The following is a 14,388-nucleotide window of genomic DNA, read 5'->3' as shown; positions in this document are numbered from 1 at the left end:
CAATACAGGGCATTAAGGTAGTCTGTGGTCACAGGGAGAAAATAGTCTTTGAAATCTGGAAGTTTCAGCTTGAACTCTGACTCACCTGTCCAACTGAAGCCCAGGTGGTCGGCTATGACGGCCAACCAATGCTCACGTCTTTCTGCTTCATCCTGTGGATCTACTGCGAATGAGTCGTCAAAGCCAGAAGGTAAGTCACATTCATAAACACCATATAAAAGGAATTCACCCACTTTTTTCCTCTTATTCCCACTACTTTTCTAAGAACTTTAAAAGCCATAGATAAGAAACTTTTTTCTGTTCAGTTGAGTAAACTTGAAGAGGTTTAAGGCCTGATCTGACCGATAAACAATCAGTTGACACTTTTACTGTTTTTTTTAAAGCCTTTCAGACAATCAGCAGGTTTTTTTGAGGTCAATCTTGAGATTTTCAAAAACACAAAGAAGGAAAGAGAGATGTCAATACAAAGACAACAGAGATCCAGGTACACAGCAACAAGGTATCTTCTACTACAACGGGACATAGCTACAAGAGACAGAGGCAGCACCTGAACAACTAGAGCACTAATGAGGTTACAGAGATAGAGAATAACCCCTTCAACTGGGGGGTACCTTGACTTTGGACTCTATCATCTGGAATTCGCTGCATCTGTGTCTCAACTGGGTCGTCCCACAGTGGTCTAATGGGAAAGACGTCTCCTGAAGGTGGGAACTGCAGGTCTGGAAATGGCTCTTTTTCAATTATCGACGGATCAATAAGACCGCTGTCATCGTCTGAGAGAGCCATCGCAGTCTCTTCCTCTGCCAGTCTTGCCACTACTTTTGCTGCTTCCTCACTGATTTCTTCAAAGAACTCTGCAGACTGTTTCTGAGATCTGCTTTTGTCTTTGCCGGCTGTGGTTGCTTGAGGAGACGGGGTGGTTTTACCACGGACGGGCAGCCTGGACTGGAAACCCTTAGATCTTCCAGACTCGACACTCGTGGGACAACCCTGATCCTTTTTAGCAGAGGATCTTGTAGACTCCCCCTCACAGAAGCTCTTGGCTTTGGAAGATTGAGTCTTTGTTTTCATGTCCACAGAAGGACCGGCATCTGTCTCAGATTTTCTCCTTGTACCTTTTTTTACAGGAACCTTTAGCTTTTTGTCCTGAGAGGATTCCCCACGCTTAGAGTCAGACTTGACAAGGCTAGCCTTGACAGGAATCCTGGATTTAGCTTCTGAGGGGGAGGAGGTATTTTTTCTATGAGCTGCTGAAGGGGCTGTTCCATGACATGGTGAAGGAATCGCAGATTTGGCCTGATCCTGAGGAACAGACTTAGCTTTGGCTGTGCTTTGATTCTTCTTACCGTTATGGGAAGCCCCTTTAATTGCCTGCTTGCCTGCTGTTTTGGGGGCTTCAACCACTGACTTTGTCTCCTCTGGGGAGGAGTCAGAAGACTCCTGGCCTTGCTCGGAATAAACAGATCTAGTCACAGTAGTTTCTGCAGTCTCTACATTCGTTATAGGCTGTTCATTTGAGATCGTTTCTAAATCTAGTGACCCTTCATCTACAGTTTTCTCATTTTTAGACTCGAGAGGTTCAGGGGAGAGCAGATCTTTCCTAGAAGCTTTGGTTGAAGCTGAAATGCCCATTTTAGGGATTTTAGACTTGGAAGCATAGGCTCTACAGCCTGACTGATCCCCTTCAGGTGGGGGACACACCTGCGCATCAGCTGATGCCATATCTTCCTCAGTCTTAAGCTCTAGTGTTAAGTTGAGACCTACTGCTGATCTATCTTCTTGCTTGGGCTCCTCTAAGGTAGGTTCCTCTAAAGCCTGGTCTCCTATGTGAAAAAAAGCGAAGCCAGCCCCCTCCTCCTCATAGCTTCTCTTGGTCATATCTATGGCCCCACTGCGGGTCATCTCAAAGAGCTTCCCTTCCTGGAACAGGAAGGGATTGGGCTCACTGGTAGGAGTGCTCTCTTCTGTTGGTGTTCTACCAGGCGTGGTGTCTGGAGTTCCTTGAGACTGACGGTCCACCACCAGATTCAGGATCTTCTGTTCTTCTTCTTTTACACGGGCCTCAAATGTGGCATCATCCTCTCGCATGGCAGACCATGACTCGGCGTCTACTCTTGCAGTGACTCCCTTTGATTCAGTTCTAGGAAGATTTGATGCTTTTTTGCCTCCTTCTGCATCATTATGGGCAATGACCACTTGTTCAGTTTGACTTGTGGGAACTTCTGGACAGAGAGCAGCTCCGGGGGAATGACCCCATCTATCTTCTTTCACTTCATCTGTAACATTGCAGCTTGTTTTTTGTGTTCCGGTCTGTACCTTGCCTAAAGCTAACTTCTGACTGCTATTATCATCTTTATGCTCCCTTGACATCTTCAAGCTCTCGTGTTTTTGCTCGTCTGTCCTGTTTTCAATGCTTGAAGTTAATGATGTTTTGTCAGAAACATGTTTAAGGGCTTCAGCAGATGAAGGGACGTCCCCCCATGGACTTATGGATTTTGAATGATGCTGGTCTGAGACAGAGTGAGGTCCCTCTGCTGTGACAGTGGCTGATGTACTCTTGAACTCTTTGCTCTGGGTTCCATCATGCATACCTGCTGAAAAAGGAGAGGGAGGTTGTACTTTAATATCTGAACCAATCAAAACAGCTAACTTTGACTCTCCTGTGCGCCTATTGAGTGGACTTTCAATCTGCCAAAGCTTCTCGCCGCTGGGCTTTAATCTTTCACAGCTGTTATCCCCTATCTTGTCCTCTGTTGAGGAATACAGATAATCGCTAGACTTCCTTTTGCCCTTTGTGTCTTGTTCCATTTCATTAAAGGTTTTTATTTTTGCTGCCATCTTAAACATGTCCTTCTCTGGAGTGATCTTTCCTTTAGCTTCAAGGTTGTCTGTTGCCTCCTGGTCTTCTGGGTCTTCAGGAATAACAGCTGTTTTGAATGAAATACATAGGAATGCATTTTCAGGGAGTTTGGTGTTTACCTCATAACTTACCTCTTCAGAACTAGGGGTATCAGGGGAGAGGGGACTCTTACCCGAACTCGTCATCTGAGATGTCTGCTCACAACTGTCATCATCAGCGTAAGCTTCAGGGTCTCGAAGCTGCCTACCATGGAAAGCCTCATGGGGGAGGTCTTTGCCCTTACAGGGTGGTGTGTGGCTAGAGGAGTTCTTAGGACTGGATGTTGGTGGGAAGGATGGGTGGCTCTTTTGCTCTACAGGACTGCTCTCCAAGGAATCGCGAGGGGGGGATTCTCTGGTTGGACTGGGCTCAATGGAGTCTGGGGATTTATGGGAAGAATTGTCTTCCATCAGAGGACTACCCTCGAGAGAGTCTCTGTTGCTTATTGTCAAAGAGTCATCGGCTAATGGGCTGAGGGCATCAGAGTCTTGCCTTAAAGGCAGGTTAAATGTTTCATGATGCTTAGATGGGGATCTAGAGACTGGAGAACCAACTAACGACAATGCTACCTGATCATCAGGGCTATCATCATCACTAAGAAAAGTTTCTATGGTTTCTGAAACTCTCTTTGTAAGTTTTTGAGGTTTAGGTGGTTTAGACTCAGTCCTTCTAACAGATATTGACTCACTTGTGTGGTCATCTGCAGCCTCGCTGGAAGAGATGGGTAGTGTCAGTTCTATGGAGACTTGGTCACCAGAGGTCCCTACACCCGAGTCTCCAGACTTCTCTTTGTCTTTTCTAACCTCAGTGGAAGCTGAAGCCGTGGCTGTAGAAGGCTGTTGTCCAGAAAGGCTCTCAGGGCTTGTGCCTGGACTTGCCAGTCCTTCGTGTTTGTAACTGTCCTCTGAGCTAAGATGATGGGTTCCATCTCCAGAGCTGGCACTAAGGGATTCTGCCACGCCTTCATGTTTGCAGCTGTCAGAGCTATCATCAAGGCCACCATTTCCAAAGTCTACAGTTTCAGTTAGTTCAGAAGGAGCGCTGGGTTTGATTTCTATATCTTTGTTTGCATTTCTGGGGTCTGACGACACGTCTTGACCTTTAGAAGCCATTGCTTTGGTCACAGACTTTGACTGGACTGCTTCAGCTTGTGGAGTTTTGGATGTTTTAAGCTCAAACAACCCAGACTTTCGCTTTGAGGGATCTTGTCCTGTCCGGAAGGCTTGCATTAGCTCTTTGACTGACATTGTCTCCTCGATTTTTTCTGAGTCAGCTTTAGGGGATTTAGGAAGAGGGTGTTTGGTTTTAGTTGTTTCTTTGGTTTTTAGTGGGGATTTAGTCATAACAGGCAAATGGGAGGGCTTGCTACCAGTGGCTTTTTTGCTCTTTTGCTCAGCCTCCACTTTTTGTTGTAAGGCTTTCACTTTGTCCTTTATGGATCCAATGGGAGTTTCTTCAATCACTGGGGATACAGGTGATGGTGGAGCGGGAGCTGATGGCACGCTAAGAAGAGCCCCTGGCTCCGAGGATCCCTCTGGCTGCTCTTCGTCTTTTTCCTTCTTTCTCACTGGTTTTTTAACACCACCAGTTGTGCTGCTTTCATGGGATTTGGCTTGAGCTGTTGGTTTCGAACTTTTCCGCAGAACGATATCAGTGAATTTTTCTGTGCTAGCCGTCTCTTTTTTAGTCTTTACTTTGGAACTTGCAGATGCATCTAGGAGATATTCTTTAAGGTCACCGCTGCCCTTTATGGCTTTTGGTCGGGGAGCGCCTCTCTTAGCCCTACTTTCACGTAAGATAGGCTCTTGAACTTCTAGGGCAGCCATTTTTTTGGCCTCTTCTGTCTCTGAGTCTGAGAGGAGAACCCACTCCTCAGCCATTCTGGCTGCTTTAGTGGCCTCTTCTGCCCCCTCGCTCTGATATGTCCCACTTCTCAGTATCTCACTGACTTTCTCAAGGTCCTCCTTGACTTTTTCAAGGTCCTTTTCCATTATCTCTAACGGTTCTCCAGACACTTCCTCTGTCCCCTTCTCTAGACCACACCTCCCTAAAGACGGGGATTTCTCTGTGGAGTCTGCAGTCAATATGGCAGTCATTTTAATCAAATCCTGTTTCATCTCTGACACATCGGACAGAAGATCCGGTTCTCGAATCAGCTCAGATTTCAGGACTGATGAATCCGTCTCTTCATCTTCCGTTCGGAAGAAGAACAAGTAAGGATCAAAGAAAAGCAAAAAGTCAAATGAAAGGAGACAAACATTGGAGAAGGTGGTCAGGATCATATTGGAACAAGCTGCAGGATCATAGGACATCATGTTCACAGTGGGGTGTATCACATGCAAAAGGCTTAGACATTTTCAACATCTGGGGAAAAAATGATGGGAAGGATATGAACAGGAAATAACTTGCTTAAGCTCTCACACCCACACGCACAGGACGAGACTGAGCTAAATAATGCCCTTAAAACATGTACGACATAAAGGTGAACGAGACAGAAAACAAAGAGGAGACTTTGAAGGATCTCAAGATTGCTCAAATAAAGGTCACACTTCACGGGATGACGGATGAAACGGCTTCAAATCAATGCAAACAGAATAGCTGACTACTGAAGACAGGCAGCGGTGTTCTGCCAAACACCTGAAGGATTAACATTTGGTTCATCACTTTCAGAAAGATTTGAAAAGCTCCAATTTTCTCTCTGTCATCTATTCTGTTTTAATGAAATCTAAAAAGCTACGACACAATGAAGAGGAAATAAAACCGACGCAGTCATTAAACATTCATACAAACACACAAATATGTTAGGCAAGTTATTTCCATGCAAAGCAAAGGGAAGGGAGGATGGAAGGAAATGGGGTGGACAGATTTAAGGTGGACTGGAGCTTAAAGTCGTAGGGAAGAGGCTGTTCCTACGGTTGCATTTCCGAATTCTCCCGAGTGGTGCCCGACTTTACACGAGTGAATAAAGTGAATGTGATTGGTCGATTATCAAGGGGGCGGGATTGTTGTAGCTGAAGGTTCGCAAGCAAGTTTGGTTGTGGCCGGTTTGTGGGAAGCATCTTGCTAACCAGTTAGCATCTTAGTGCTAGCAGGTTCCCAATGGGAAATTCCATTGGGACCAAGTAGCACTAAATTGGTGACTTAGAAACGACGCTGTCAAGGAACGCTATGGACAGCGGAAACATGCAAGAGGAGGAGAGTTTAGTGTCGGAGGTCGTGGATGAGTCTCCTCCGTCTCCGTTCAACGGAGCGCTAACAGAGCTCAGAAAATGAAGTTAAAAGTTAGTTTTTCTGTTGCTGTTGTTCAATAATAGTTTTAAGATCATTTGAGGGAGAACATTATACTTTAAGCTTCACTATATGGCCCATTTACTGATTTAATGCATAATTTAAAAAATTTTTCCAGAGTTGAGAGGACCGCGGCAACCATTGCTGCTCCGTCTGCAGCAGCCAGGGCTAACCTTAGCCCGTCTGCAGCGACCAGGGCTAACATTAGCCCGTCTGCAGCGGCCAGGGCTAACGTTAGCCCGTCTGCAACTGCCAGGGCTAACGTTAGCCCGTCTGCAGCGGCCAGGGCTAATGTTAGCCCGTCTGGAAGCAGCCAGGGCTAACATTAACCCGTCTGCAGCAGCCGGGGCTAACGTTAGCCCGTCTGCAGCGGCCAGGGCTAACGTTAGCCTGTCTGCAGCGGCCAGGGCTAACGTTAGCCCGTCTGGAAGCAGCCAGGGCTAACATTAACCCGTCTGCAGCAGCCGGGGCTAACGTTAGCCCGTCTGGAAGCAGCCAGGGCTAACGTTAGCCCGTCTGCAGCTGCCAGGGCTAACGTTAGCCCGTCTGCAGCAGCCCTCTCTCTGCATAGCCGTGTGTGAAGGACCGCTGGCTCTGATGGAGGTTTGATTGTTTTATTTGGCAAAATGTTCGTTTGATTTGTGTTTATCTGACTGTGTTCATTATTATTCCTCCACTATATGAAAAAAGTCAGAATTTATTATTATAGAGAGATTATTAATAACAGGAGGTGATATGCGGCTCCAGACACGCTTCTGTTCCAATGGAGCCAGATTTATGCTGCGTGCTCCCGTTTCTCCCCGAGTCCAGACTTTCCTGGCTTCTAGTCAAGAACAGACTTGCTGAGGACACGAGTAACTAAATTGTTAACGGCCAACAATTCACTCTCCAACTACAAACCTGTAACAGTCACCACTACTCTGCGAAGATTCTTATTTGAACTGAAAAAATATGATTGACAGATGAGCGTTGATATATGATTGGCCGAATTTAGGTGTTCAGGCTGACGTAGAACTAACTGGCCTGCAGAAGATAACGGAAAGAAAACACAGATTTAGGACAGGATTTATTTTAAATAGAAATTTTCTACATTTTGGGACAATATGGTCTGATAAAGAGAACATTTTTATCAGGGTTTATACAGGAACGAATTCCTTGTTTTCCAACTACTTCTGTTGAAATTTGCTTTTTCCACGCTAATATATCTTGATATAATATGTCTGACGAAATTGTTTTTATAAAAAAATTTTTTAATAAAGCATTTTAAATGCCACAATAAACACATTTAATGAATTTTAATGCCAATTAAGGCCTTAATTTAAAAGATAATAATTTAATGACTTTTAATTATTTTTAAAGCCAGAATGTTTTGACATTTAAATAATATTTCCTTACGACTTTAAAGCCTCGCCTGCCGTCTACAAAGGATTGAGTTCATTGCAGAGTGGAGTTAGTGGTTTATTCCCAGCATCCAGCCATCTATGAGCCCTCAGCGTTTAGCTTCATGTGTGACACGAGCTGTTATCTGTGAAAGCTCGGCTTGGATCGGTGAAAAAACTGAAAGGTGTTAAGGTGGAAGGACAAGATCTTAGAGGTGGTCAAGAGGAAGTGACAGGAAGCTAAGGGAAGCTACTAAACTTCAACGTTCTTGGAAACGGGCAAACATAAAGTCTCCTCTGGACTAATCACATGATCCAATTACTAAAACACTGTTCTACCAGATTGCTGAGGGGTTTTGGGGGGCTGCATAAGAACAGAGACCATCCCATAATAGCCCCAAAGGTCAAAGAAAGTGTTTCTAAAAGGTCAGTCTGCAGTGGTGAAGGCTGAATGTTTTCAAATCAATACGAGTGATGGAGGTGAAAATAGAAAGAAAAAGTAAGAGAAGAAGTTAAGCCTCTGGAAAAGCAGCAACAGGTGGGGAGGGGGGTTAAACAGTGGGGATGATGTAAAGCTGATAAAAGGCTGGAATGAGGAGGAGCTGCAGCTCCTCACAGTCTAAGAACGACACGGCATCAGAGATCGAGAAGAAATGCTTACATCTGTGAAGGTTTCTGCCGTTCTGAAAGAGAAAACAGAGAACGGGTCACAGTCGGTCCGTTTAAACACCAACCAGCATCTACTGGGACGTTAGAAGAACTGGTTACTGGGAAGCAGCAGAAAACAGGGGGCAGCGGCTGCTTTACCTCATCTTCCTGTTCCTGGTCGGAATCTGAGTCCTTATGGGAGCAAAAAGCAGCAGGAAGCAGAAGGAGCACAGATAGAGACACAGTAAAGACAGGAGGCAACGCAGATGAAGCTCACTTTGTTTAAAACTATTTGTTCATTCTAAGTGTGAATTTGAAGTAGTAGAGAGAGTTACATCCTAAGTTTTGTGTTTGTAGAATAAAAAAATAAAATTAACAAAAAAATTGCACAAATTCTATTCTCCAGGTTGCACATCAAAGTTGCTCCAAATGGTCCAGAACTATTGTTGCAAAACTATTGTTCATTGTAACTTTGGTGTTTTGTAACTGTAGATTTTTTTTAATTCGTCACAATTACAAAAAAAAAAAGCTACTCGTCTTCAAATTCTTAAGGAACAAGTTTGCAGATTGTTTTCTGAGAATCGCACATCAGAAAATGTCTTCAGTTCAGTTTGGCTACAGACATTCGTGTCAAAGTGAAAATAAAGGTGTAACTGGTAAAGTTGAATTTGTGACTCACAGCAGCAGATTCATGCAGTTGTATTCTTTCATTTGTATTTGTGTTTAGGAAAAAAATGCATTTTTTTTAAGATTTTATTACACTTGTTTGAATTTGTTTTGCACCATTTATTTTTGATCAACTGTAGCCACATTTTTTTTTTTTGATGTGCAACTCTCAGAACACAATCTGTGAACTCGTACTGAAGAATTTAAAGACATGTAACTTTTTTTGTAATTGTGACATAAAAAAAAATTTACAATTACAAAACACCAGCGTTACAACGCACAATAGTTCTGAACCATTTGGAGAAAAAATGAGAATGTAAAAAGTTTTTGATGTGCAACTTGGAGAACAGAATTAGTGTGCTGGTACTTAATGTTTGAACAGGTGTAAAAAATATAGTACTTACGATTTTTTTTTCTACAAATACAAAACTTACAAATGTAACTTTGTCTACAACTTCAAATTCACTTACAATGCAGAAATAGTTCTAAACAAAATAACCTTCATACTATCAGGTCTGGTCCGGAGTCCAGAACCACCAACAGCAACATGATGTTGTTCACATCTATTTTACTGCTTTATTTCAGATCATCAGTAAAACACAGAAAACCGTTTTCAGATCATTTCAGATGTTTGGATTCATTAAGGGGAAAAAAAGGTTTATTTATTCAGAGAGGGGACATGATGTTCTGATCCAAAACGCAGCAATGATTGTGGGACCAGATCATGGCTAGATCTGGTCCCAGCTAGATCTGGGGGGTGGGGGGGGGTGGGGGGGGGGGGTAGGTACCTGAGAGGATGGAGAGAAACTGAACCAAAGAAATCTGATAATTGGGGATTTAATTAAAACATCCTGACTTTGGATCTACTGCCACCTTCAACTATAACCATCTCCATGTCTGTCGTTGATGCAGTGGCACCACATGGACTCTACCACTAGGGGGCATGCACACTCTCACAATGGGCCTGGTTGCCTTTTTCCCCTTAAGAAATGAATGATGTGAAAACTGCTTTCTCTGTCTGCTATATTAAATGTGAGTTAAAGTCTTCATGCATCGGTAGACTATTATTTAGAAGCCTGATTTAGACCCAGGGAGGCCGTTCTTACTTTGCTGTACGATGGAAGCGTGATGTTGAGGTTGCATATGGCGTTATGCTGAAGTGACCTGTAGTTCCTGGGCTCCTTCATGAACGACAGTCGGCCACACGGCTCCTGGGTGTTATCTCGGATCTATGGAAGCGGCCGGATCAGAAAGCGAGATGAGGCTCAGCGGGGTGGAACCATGAAGCTCCTGTGACAGCCAAAGAAAGGGGGAACGGCCCTTACCTTGATAAAGAGCGCCAGCCTGTTCTCTTTAAAGGCGTAAAAGCTGAACAGGTGGTGTTGGCCGCTCTTGGTGAGTGGAACAAGGTTTCCAAAGCAGTCTGCGTGGATCGGTTTCCCTTCCAGAACCTGAACACATCAGCAGGAACATGTAAATACCTCGATTCAGGACAGAACAGGCCAAGCTATAAAGATGCCTTCGTTCACCGATCTACTCCCCAACCCCACTGATGGCGGTCCCAGTGGATATATCCCAAAGCGCCACTGATGGCGTTCCCCTGGATATATCCCAAAGCGCCACAGATGGTGTTCCCTCTGTATCTAATCCCAAAGCGCCACTGATAGCGTTCCCTGTGGATCTAATCCTAAAGCGCCACTGATGGCGTTCCCTGTGGATCTAATCCTAAAGCGCCACTGATGGCGTTCCCCTGGATATATCCCAAAGCACCACTGATGGCGGTCCCTGTGGATCTAATCCCAAAGCGCCACTGATAGCGTTCCCTGTGGATCTAATCCTAAAGCGCCACTGATGGCGTTCCCCTGGATATATCCCAAAGCACCACTGATGGCGGTCCCTGTGGATCTAATCCCAAAGTGCCACTGATGGCGTTCCCCGTGGATCTACTCCCAAAGCGTCACTGATGGTGGTCCCCATGGATATATCCCAAAGCACCACTGATGGCGTTCCCTGTGGATCTATCCTAGCTTTCGTCTGTCTACATGCTAAAGCGTTGCGAGTAAAGGTCCTGGCTGGTCTTTGCTAAGCCCCAGCTCTGTTCCTGATTCTCACCTCTACGTCTCTGCTCCGGGCCACCTCGGTGAAGTTCTCCTGCTGCTCCAGGGTTTTATCGATCTTGTCATCAGTCATACAGAAGCAGCGTAATCGGGCCTCGATCGGGTCATGGCTCTTGGCAAAGATCACAAACTTGGCCATGTAGGGAACACAGATGATCTCTCGATACACCTGAGTGGAGAAGTTGACAGACTCGTGGACTTGCCTACAGTCTATGAGCCAGAACCTTGGAAGGAGAGGGAGCAGAGCAGAGGTCAGAGTTCACCAGCGGGTATATCGTGACCATGAATCGGCGTGATGTTATACCTTGCAGAGACATTGGTGGTGAAGGAGACGCAGTCATTGATAAACGTTAATGGTGTGGTTCCTGTGATGTCCTCCCACTGAGCAGGCGTCGTTCCTCCTGAACATTGACAGAAAATCCAGTGTTCAGACTGAGAAAGTCACACCGTTCAGGTTTCTAAATGAACGCGAGAGCTTTATCTGACCGGTGATGCTGCAGAGCAGCCGCAGAGAGGGTGTGTCCCCTCCAAAGCCATTGAGGTTTGGGTCGGTGCTGCTCTTGGGGACCGGGATGGTCATGGTAATGGGTTTGTGGAACTTCCTCCTGCGAGGCTCCAGGGTGACTATGGGACTGAAGGTGGCCTTGTTTCCAAGGATCTTCCTCACTACGTCAACATTCACTGGCTGGGTCTGTGAAAGGAAAAACACTCACAGAGGAAAGTTCTGGAATTCTGAACGTCCGCCCACCTCCACCAATCTACGCCCTGCAGAGACACACCCTGCTGTACAAAGCTACCAGAGGGGGACGGAAGAAGTTACCTGCAGACCAACTCTAATCCTCTTGGTGAGCGCCCCCTCCGGAAACACCGCCTGCACTTGAGGCACCACGGTGCTGCTCAGGATGCCTCCCTCTGGACCAATGAAATGACTGTCCTGCTTGATGCGTGAAACGACTGCAAAGTATTGGGGGACGTCTCTGGTAATGATCCTACAAATGCGTCTCCTCTCCAGCTCCTCTGGTGGGTCCAGTTCTAGAGACGTGAGGTGAGAAGGAGGCGTGTTAAGGAGGGCTTTTTTGGTTTAGTCCACTCACAGCAAGAAACCGACCTTCATCCATGCCGTTCAGGATCTGGTTGAGCTCCTCTGGAGTAGATTCACACTGATGCTCCTTCCAGCTCTCCCCGGTCTCACTCCTGAGGATCACCAGCTCCCGCTCCTTCCCTCGGAGCGAGGCGAAGTGAGGGATTTCAACAATCACAGGGCTGGAGGAAATGAGGGAAGATAAAGCTGGTCACTCGGACTGTATTAATTTCATCTCACATCTTCAAACACTGCGGGAGCTACTCTGTCCTCTTTGCCGTTTGTCTGTTTTAGCTTCCAGATTTAAATGCTCTCAGTAATTACCTGGGAAACGCTTACCTCCAACTAATGAGGAAGTTGTTAAATTAGCAGAAATGTCTCCTATGTTCTGACCATCTGATGAGAAACTTTAACTTCTCAAAACTACCAAGACCTTTGGATGGAGGTACTTTAGGTACTGTGGAAGGTGCACCTCGGCCTGCCTTTGGTTGATGAGCTTCTCGAATCGTGAACTTTGAATGTAGATGTAGTTTTCTCCTTAACAAACAGACGCCTACAGAAAACTGAAAGTAGAACCATTAACTACTTTAGGTTGACGTTCCTGTTGGACGGCCGACAGGTCTGAGTGGTCAGTCCCTGGTCTGGCTGCCAGACTGGCCTACGTCGTCTGAACCGCATGTCAATCAGAGAGGAACCGCTCTGACCGTAGTATAATGATACTCAGGTTGCCGTCCTTTTGAACCACTTTAAGCAGTCAGCATGCTGATGTAGCTGAGCTGCTATCAGAACATGCAAAGTGTTATGGGTAATGGTGTCTTCATGCCAAAAGCATTGGCTCATAAAAAAAAAGGCATCAAACGCTTCAAACTGGACGCTGGTGTTCTTTGAAGGCAGAACTGCATCCAGAGCATCCGCACTGTTCTAGATGTGAGTCTGAGTGGGGAGGAGCTACCTCCTTGTTTCCCTTTGCTGGTCTATTTTCTACAGAACAAACAGGAAGTGGTTTCATGAGGCGAGAGAGCGCTGCGGACATTTACTATTGACACAGAGTTTAATGAGGCGTCACTATCAGAGCGACTTTAAGCTTTAAAGGAAAAGTCGCTCATATTCAGAATCCAAACTTCTGAAAGTTCTTTTAATCTGAAATGATTCCATCCTGTTCAATAAATGATCAGTGTTTTTAATTCAGAGTCATTTTCATGTGAATGTGCTTTACTGGAGGCATCCATGTTTGTCAAAGAACACTACTGCCACCTACTGGTTAGTGACATTGTCACGGTGCGGTATCGGCTGTTGATCAAGTCCCAGTGCTGTATCTGGTGTTTGTCACAACGCGCTATTATCCAAGTCATCTTGAAAACATTCTTCTTCCAAATGTTGGCTACATATTACGGGTTTTTTCTCTGGCCAGAAGTTCGATGGCAAATCCTCCCTCTTCAAGTTGGCGATCCAACGACCAACCCGTCCGTGGAGGATCAGGAATCAGAAAGGTGGAATAACTCTTTTCACTTTTACCCGATGTATTCCAGCATCCAGCTGCCATGCACGTGGGCATTGTCAGTTTCACTATAGCTCTGGTGAATTTCAATGGTGAAGTCCTCTGGAAATCTTCAATAATTGTTGTTGATTGCAGATGTGTCTAGTAGTTCCCATTGATTTAGCTTGGAAAGCGGGGAGAATGGCGCTAGGCTTACCGCACCGTGACGTCACTGCTGGAAGATGGCAGGAGGGAGGGGCTACTAGATTTGGGCAAAAATGGCCGCTCCTGGACTCAGTGATCGCAATGAAAATTATAGTTTTTATTTTTTTATTGGTTAAAGCTAAACTTATCAAATCACCACGGCCGTATTAGTTCTGGTTATAAATCATGGTCCATTGGACTTATCCGTATCGGCGCCATCTCATGTCAGGATACTTGATTTCATACTTGAAAACGCACGCCATCGCGGAGGTCGGGCTTCACTTCACCATGATGTGTGTTCAGGTTTATAATCCTGAGAGCTTAGAAACGGCAGCATGAGGACAGGAGCGGTGCGTACGGCGGCGTTCAGGCGGTCTGTGGGGGTTTGAGGCCATATGCAGAAAATCAGAGTTAGCCTGGATCAGCTGCAGGTCAGAGTGCAAACGTTACACTAAGATGCTGAAAGTCGTTTCTAATCTACTGAAGCAGTTCAGGATTCAAACTGTGGGATTATCAGAGTCACTGGACAGAAACAGCATCAGATTAAATATTATTGTCCTGTAAATAAGTGTAAAATTTAAAAATTCGTTTAGCATCTAGCCTGAATCCACCAAACATAGATCCTTTCA

The 14,388-nt window shown here is 45.4% G+C and overlaps 1 protein-coding gene across 1 annotated transcript in view; it reads right to left on the bottom strand.

Annotated features, from left to right (window-relative positions):
* Window positions 1-14,388, bottom strand: part of LOC119778218 (ankyrin-2-like) — a gene marked incomplete at its 3' end in the record, with an annotated part of 83,408 nt that overhangs the window by 16,403 nt on the left and 52,617 nt on the right. Inside the window, exons 30-41 of the mRNA XM_038277366.1 lie at window positions 12,106-12,260; window positions 11,818-12,029; window positions 11,484-11,688; window positions 11,302-11,398; window positions 10,993-11,221; window positions 10,206-10,331; window positions 9,987-10,109; window positions 8,374-8,406; window positions 8,228-8,249; window positions 3,033-5,090; window positions 612-2,927; window positions 86-163 (exon numbers count right to left, since the gene is read on the bottom strand). Coding sequence (XP_038133294.1) covers window positions 86-163; window positions 612-2,927; window positions 3,033-5,090; window positions 8,228-8,249; window positions 8,374-8,406; window positions 9,987-10,109; window positions 10,206-10,331; window positions 10,993-11,221; window positions 11,302-11,398; window positions 11,484-11,688; window positions 11,818-12,029; window positions 12,106-12,260 — 5,654 coding nt within the window. The remainder of the gene's footprint in view (window positions 1-85; window positions 164-611; window positions 2,928-3,032; window positions 5,091-8,227; window positions 8,250-8,373; window positions 8,407-9,986; window positions 10,110-10,205; window positions 10,332-10,992; window positions 11,222-11,301; window positions 11,399-11,483; window positions 11,689-11,817; window positions 12,030-12,105; window positions 12,261-14,388) is intronic.

This window comes from Cyprinodon tularosa, unplaced genomic scaffold (assembly GCF_016077235.1).
Source record: "Cyprinodon tularosa strain WSP-4 unplaced genomic scaffold, ASM1607723v1 ctg1301, whole genome shotgun sequence".
Classification (NCBI taxonomy): Eukaryota; Metazoa; Chordata; class Actinopteri; order Cyprinodontiformes; family Cyprinodontidae; genus Cyprinodon; species Cyprinodon tularosa.
This window is presented reverse-complemented; position numbering and strand designations above follow the sequence as displayed.